The 6,771-nt window shown below is 40.3% G+C and overlaps 1 protein-coding gene across 1 annotated transcript; it reads right to left on the reverse strand.

Moving 5' to 3' along the window:
• Positions 1 to 3,024: 3,024 nt before the first annotated feature.
• LOC104535513 (cytochrome b-c1 complex subunit Rieske, mitochondrial) lies at positions 3,025 to 3,782 on the reverse strand (the record flags this gene model as incomplete). Its single annotated transcript, XM_010192397.1, has 1 exon — positions 3,025 to 3,782. A coding segment is annotated over one exon (611 nt), but the record flags the coding sequence as incomplete, so codon positions are not given.
• Positions 3,783 to 6,771: the final 2,989 nt, after the last annotated feature.

The raw sequence follows: 6,771 nt of genomic DNA on the forward strand, positions 1-6,771 counted from the left end.
GTCCTTGCTTTTAGCTCCTGCCACCCTGTCAACAGCAGCGGGTCATGGTGGCCTTGCTGGTCAAAGCAGACTGCTCATCGGGCTGACAGAAGCGTGACTTCATCTTGCTGCTCAGAAAGGAAACCATACAGGGCACAGAGCTGTATTACACAAATAGGAGGAAACCCCAGTTGTGAAGAGAGAAGTGGGGCTTCATGTATTTTTGGAAGGGGAAAGGTGCCCTGTTACATTTGTGAAAGCTCTGAGTTTGGATTTTGTTTTAACTAGAAGTTTAAGCAAAAAGGCTCTGTCATTAAGAACAGAGCCCTGGTGAGAGTTAGAGTGAAGAGGAGGAGGTCAAAGTGGATATACAGATGTAGTAAAGCCCAGCAAGTGTTTTCTGCTTAAGAATACAATGACTCTTCAGGATTTAAGAAAACATGGCAGTATTTTTCTGTGTATTTGAACACTTGCATTTCCAGCCCCACGGGGTACACTAGCCATGAAAAGGGTAACGTTACTCATTGGTGTGGTGGTAACGTCTGTAATTAGTGGCAGTACTGAGAGCTCCTTCCAAGGACATCTTAGCCCACAACGAAATTGGGAGCTTATCACTGGCAACCAAACATGACTGTGTGGAGTCTTACCCTTACTTGAGTCATGCTTTCCCCTTAGCAAGGTTGGGCCTTCTAAGGTTTCTTGTCCCAGACAATACAATAATGGACATAATTCCTTGTGAATCCCAGCATCACTGAGGTTGGAAGGGACTTGTTTAGATGATCTAGTCCAACCCCCTTTCTCAAGCAAGGCTTCTCAGGACTCTGTTCAGTTGGATTCGAGTATCGCCATGGATACTCTACAACCTCTCCAGGCAATCTATTCATGTTCAGCAACCTTCTCAGTAAAAATGTGCTTTAATGTGTTCAAATGAAATTACATATTTTTTAAATTTGTGTCTGTGCCTGTGTTATCAAACTGTGAGTGGTTTTGGAGATTTGAGGCTGTTAACTCTTCACCTTATTTCTCAAATTCTAGTAAATCCTGATTTTTTTCTAAGGGACACTTGGCCCATTATGAATGATTTTTTTGCCACTGTAGAAATGCAATTCGTTTAACTGAAGAGTGGATGGAGACTATGACATCTGCATTGCTAAGACCACCACTTCATCTTCTTCAACTGTTGTCATCAGTCTGATGAAAAAAGCCACTGCTGGCATCTCAGTAAAAGCTGCTGTTTTGTGCCCAAACACATTCAAAGCTTTGGTGCTGCATTAGCTGTAGATTGGTAAGATCTGATCAAGTCAGTTTGCTGTAATTTAAGTAGCAGCTTATTCTGTGCACGTCATTTTATGCGTGACTCTATAAGCCCAGCTGTAGTGGAGCTACTCCAGCTTTCGCTGTGTTCAGTTGTCACCTCAAACTGCCCTGGCCATTCCTTGTTTTACAGGGGGGCAATTTAGTGGTGCCGTGGTTACTTAGTGATTATGTAAACAAAGGTTAGGACTAAATCGTGTACCTGTGGGCTAGAAAACAAGTGTAGCCACTTGAGAGCAGATGAGCAATGCTGAAATGCTACTTCAGGAGTTCCTAAGCTTCTTTTCTTGAAATGCAAAATTTGAGGAATGATCAGACAAGGCACATACACAAATACCAGTATTTTAGAAACAAGTTTGGGAACATCTCTCTCAGTACTGGTTCAGTATGATTCATTACACCAAAAATAGGTTCTTGAGAACGGTTTTGTGGATATAGTGATAGGGCGTAAAGTTCAACTTTATGAAATGGTGCAAAATGCACACCTGAGAAGTTTTGTAGTAGTGTTCTATGGTCTTTTTTTCACTTAATTATGTGAGAACAAGTGAGCTATACGTATGAATATTCTGATTAATCCCATTTAAAACTTTAACCCAGCTGTCATCACAGCTTGACAATACATGAGGATAAACATTTCAGACCCAGGGAATTCTGATTGTATTTTCTGCTTTGCAACTGCAGGAGCACACTAATGCAGTGCAAGACAGCAGCATTCACAGAGCAGCAGTGAAGAGTGAAAAGCAAACAGGAGTGGCAAGATAGTTTGGTGGCTGGGTTTGTTTCTTTGTTCTAGAAACAGCAAACCTTGTTTCTCCTCGTGCACTGGAGGCAATGGATTTGAAGCTTTGTTTTGTACTGGCAGATTCAATACCGGTAAAAGCTCTCTTTCAGGCTGCATTTGTTTCTCCATGCCTTCAGAGTCAGCACCAAGGTAAGAGAGCTTTCGAAGTTTTGGCCTTCATGAAGCTTAGCCTATAGGTAATATGAAATGATAATTTTCACACACATCACTGAGTCTTAAAACCTCTCTGGTGGCATCACAACCTTTTGCTATGTCTAGCATTAGAGATTAGTCCAGACTGAGTGCTTCTTATGATCTATTTTTCACCCTCTGTAAAACTTGGGAGATTTCCCTTTTTAATTCCTTCTCACTTCTTTTGGAAAAGTGTCACAAATTTTCCAGTGTCCTAAGCACCTGATCTGATGTTTAGATATGTGTAAGATCAAGCCTTATCTGCAAGTAAAAAAATATTTTGTAATTCTAACATGACATGCTTATTTTTTGTTCACATTATCATAAAATTACATTGCTACCATTCTAGGTAAACAGAATTGTAAGCTGCTTCTGAACAATGCAAAAGAGCTTTCTTTCAAGGTAGTTTTTTTGTTTACCTTTTCACTTCCTTTGAAAACAAACAAAAAATACACTGGAAAGAAAAGGACTGTCTCCTAGGATTCTATATTGAAACTTACTCGAGACGCTGTTAGAAGTTCATAGCAAGATCTTTTTTCTTCCCATAATGAAGTAAAAATGAACAAAAAATATAAATAATGAAAATATGTGGTATGAAGGAAACAACAGCTTTGCAGTTCAGTACTTATTGAGACAGCAGCACTTCATAAACATGTTCTGGGTTTGTTGTACTATTTCTTTGACCACACACTGGAAATCAGTACACAAATAAATACACATTATTTTAAGTCAGGAATAAGTGCTCACTCCAAGTTTTTATTAAAACTGAACACAGTGAAGCATTTGAACATACTTCTGGTTGACAGCCTAGACAGCTAGTACAGTTTTACAGTGCTCCAGAATCTCCATTAACCATTTTGAGTGTACATTCACAGGAACACATGAGTGAGCAAGCACCTCATTACTCAGCCAACAATCACTAGATCATCACCAACAAACTGGTAAGTCGGAACCTCAAGGTTAAGGGGAGCAGGACCTTTCCTGATTCTGCCAGAGGCATCGTAATGGGAGCCATGGCAAGGGCAGTAATAACCGCCAAAATCTCCAGAGTTAGCAATGGGCACACAACCAAGGTGAGTGCAGACACCTACTAATATGACCCATTCTGGTTTCTTTACTCTGTCTAAGTCATGCTGCGGATCCCGCAGTTGAGACAAATCGACTTCAGCTTCCTGATTAATCTCTGCCTGGGTTCTGTGACGCACAAAAAGGGGCTTCCCTCTCCACTTGAAAGCCATGTTCTTGCCTTCTGGAATGTCAGATAGCTTGATCTCGATTTTTGACAATGCTAGCACATCAGCAGAGGCACTCAGGCTGGAAACAAACTGGGTGACAGCATTCTTAGCAGCATACGCAGTTGCTACACAGGTTGTTGCAGTCAGCAGGTAGGAAAACCCTTTTCTAGCTTCGCTGCTGGTTTGAGAAGATGCGGTGGGATCCAGCACATCCTGACGACGATAGGCAGAGAAGTCAGGTACCACAACATCATTATGGACGTAACGAACACTGGCAGGTGCTGCAAGAAAAAGAATATGAAGTGACAACACTATTAGGTAAAAAAATATGATTATGTATTTTAAGTTACACCTTTTTAATTGTGTCTGTGGGATAATAGGTAGCATTCCACTAATTATACATTTCAATTTGTAGGAAAGTGATTTCCAGAAGGTATTTTGGGTAGATGAACATGTGGTTTGTGAACCATTTTACCTATTCTTTAAAAATGTATGAAGCCTGATAAGAGCGCAGAAAAATCTGTGAGTTCTGAGAAGTTCTGGATTTATCTGCTTTCTGTTCAAATCTTTCCATGAAAAAAAATACTATGAAGAAATTTGATTTAGTAAGTTTGCTGTAGCTTAACACTTCTGTGCTTTCACAGAATCACAGAATCTTAGGAGTTGGAAGGGACCTCAAAAGATCCTCCAGTCCAACCCCTCTGCCAGAGCAGGATCACCCAGACCAGGTCACACAGGAACACAGCCAGGCAGGTTTTGAATGTCTCCAGAGGAGACTCCACTCCTTTGACTGAAGTAACTTCTACTCCTTCAATAATCTTAGTGTGTGGTTAAGCCTTTTTGAGATTAAAAATGCACTACCAGTCATCCACCTTTGGTATTAAACTGTTGTCAAAGCTAACTGCCCTAGTACATATTTTTTAAACCTTTCAAACTCTACAGCTCCTTACTTGCCAGGCTCACTTTCTAGAAGGATTTAAAGATAAAGTTAGTAACTATCCAGTGGCCAAGCTTTCAAAGTGGGATTCCCACGTCAAACCTCTGTGCTAAACTAACAAGGTGTGACAGCTAAGAGGCCTTCCATCAGTTTCTCCAGCAAAAGAAAGTTACTGCCCTCAATGAAAAGCTGTATGGCAAAGAACACGCTAGAGACAGAGAATATTGCTCACCAAGGCAAAGCCTCTGCTATTTGAAAAGAACTTTTAAGTCTGTTTTTTCCTAGCAGTTGGCATCAAGTTAACTGAGGTTAATAAAAACCATTCTCTCAAAGTACTTAAAATAACTTAAAATAACTCTTAGGGATTTATATGCAATATAATGGGGAAAATGTTTACATTTATTTGTTAAGTAACTCAGCATAGAGAAGATATTCACTGTAGGATTTTAACTGCAGAGAAATTAAACTGAAATTCAAAATTCTGAGAGTAAATCACACTATTTTAGTACCAAGACTTAAAATACTTTACATTTAGTAACAAGCAATAGGATTAACTCATAAACATTCCTTATATTCAGTGAAAAGTGCTTGATGTTAATTAAAACTTAAGAATAAGACTAAAGGTTAGCTACATCAGTTACAGATTTGCAGAATTTTCACCTGATCATAACCTTTACAGTTGAGGGCCAGGTGAATTACGTGGTTCTAATCACTACAGAGCATCTTCCACCAGGCACTGCCATCTCCAAGACTTGTATGATATCCTATACAACAGCAGGAAGCAAACTCTTAAATGCTCAGCATCAGCAAAGGAGAAAGCTTATTAGCACTCCACTAGAAACTCTCTTGTGAAATGTGCTAAAATACAAAACTTCAGTGATTTGAATGTGCTTTTTTCTTAATTCTGAAAATGGGACCCCAGATCTGCAATACATGCCTCAAAAGAATCAGTGGAGGCATCAAAGTTGTCGTCCTTTCCTGTGTTCTGGAAAAAGAAGAAGATGCTGAACAGGTAAAAGTGTCTTAAAATATCACTGTTCAGCAACTATTTTATCCTTTTAAGAATAAAAAAGGGCACTGATGCAGCTTATCAAACAAATAAGAGCGGCCCTCTGCTTCTATTCAGTTTCTGTATTTTGTTTAGTGAGTATCATGTTAAACTGTATACAGACTGGGCACAAAAGTCCACTGATTCTGGGGGTAAATAACACTTCAGGAAGTGTTTCTAGTATCTCATACTAAGTCAATGTAAATTGCAGATCATTACAGAAAGCTTTTAACCTGGTATGTGTCATCCTGGTCATGCTGAGTGCTTCAGATGAGATCCCTGCTATAAATGATACACATAGGCTCAATTCTGAAAAGCACTGGCTTTTGTGTATGTGGGCAACATTATATCCCTGAACTATAGGAAGTACATGACATTAGGCATAATCTTGGAGTTCTGCATTAACTGGTTGCCGCTATGGACTTCTTAAGGCGAAGACTTGGATATCACATTTGGATATCACATTAGTTAGTACTTGTTATCCTGTTACGTGGTCAGCAAGTGAAAAAATGCCATTTCCAAGTGAAGAAAGAACACACGCATGAAACTCAGCAGCCCAGCAAGAACGCGCTGGACTCGTTTGCATTTTGTGGGGAACCACTGCCCTTTGGTGAGAAACTGTTCCACATAAATATAAGGAAAAACTTTTTCATTGTGAAGGTGCCAGAGCACTGAACAGGCTGCCCAGAGAGGTTGTGGAGTCTCCTTCTCTGGAGACATTCAGGACCCGCCTGGACGCCTTCCTATGTGACCTGGTCTGGGTGATCCTGCTCTGGCAAGGGTTGGACTGGGGGAGCTTTCGAGGTCACTTCCAACTCCCAATATTCTGTGATTCCATGAAATCGTGTCCTGCAAGAACAACTTGGGAGTAACTTTACTTGGCTGATGGCTTTCTGAACACTGTATGAACTGGGGGCAAACACAGGAATTCCAAGAAAAGACATCAGTGATGGTTTTGACACAGTGAAGTCACTGTTTGAGCTGTTTTTCTGGAACAGTAAAACACACCCTGTGTTCCCAGTGCACATCTCTGCTTTGATGCCCCTCATTTAAGTTCCTTATTGAACTAAACAGAATTTTCCTGTTACTTCCTACTGCAAAATAATTATCTCCCCTAGAGCCATCAAAAGGAAGCAGACTCTAAGTGCCCTGGACTCTACAGTCATAAATGCATGTTAGCAGAAGGATGGGAACTTGGCATTAAACAATTAATCAAATATTTTTTTTTAATAACTAAAACCTGAAACCTCTGAACTGTTTCCCCCAGCCTGCCAGCCCGGGCCTC

This window comes from Mesitornis unicolor, unplaced genomic scaffold (assembly GCF_000695765.1).
Source record: "Mesitornis unicolor isolate BGI_N332 unplaced genomic scaffold, ASM69576v1 scaffold17579, whole genome shotgun sequence".
In the NCBI taxonomy this organism is placed as follows: domain Eukaryota; kingdom Metazoa; phylum Chordata; class Aves; order Mesitornithiformes; family Mesitornithidae; genus Mesitornis; species Mesitornis unicolor.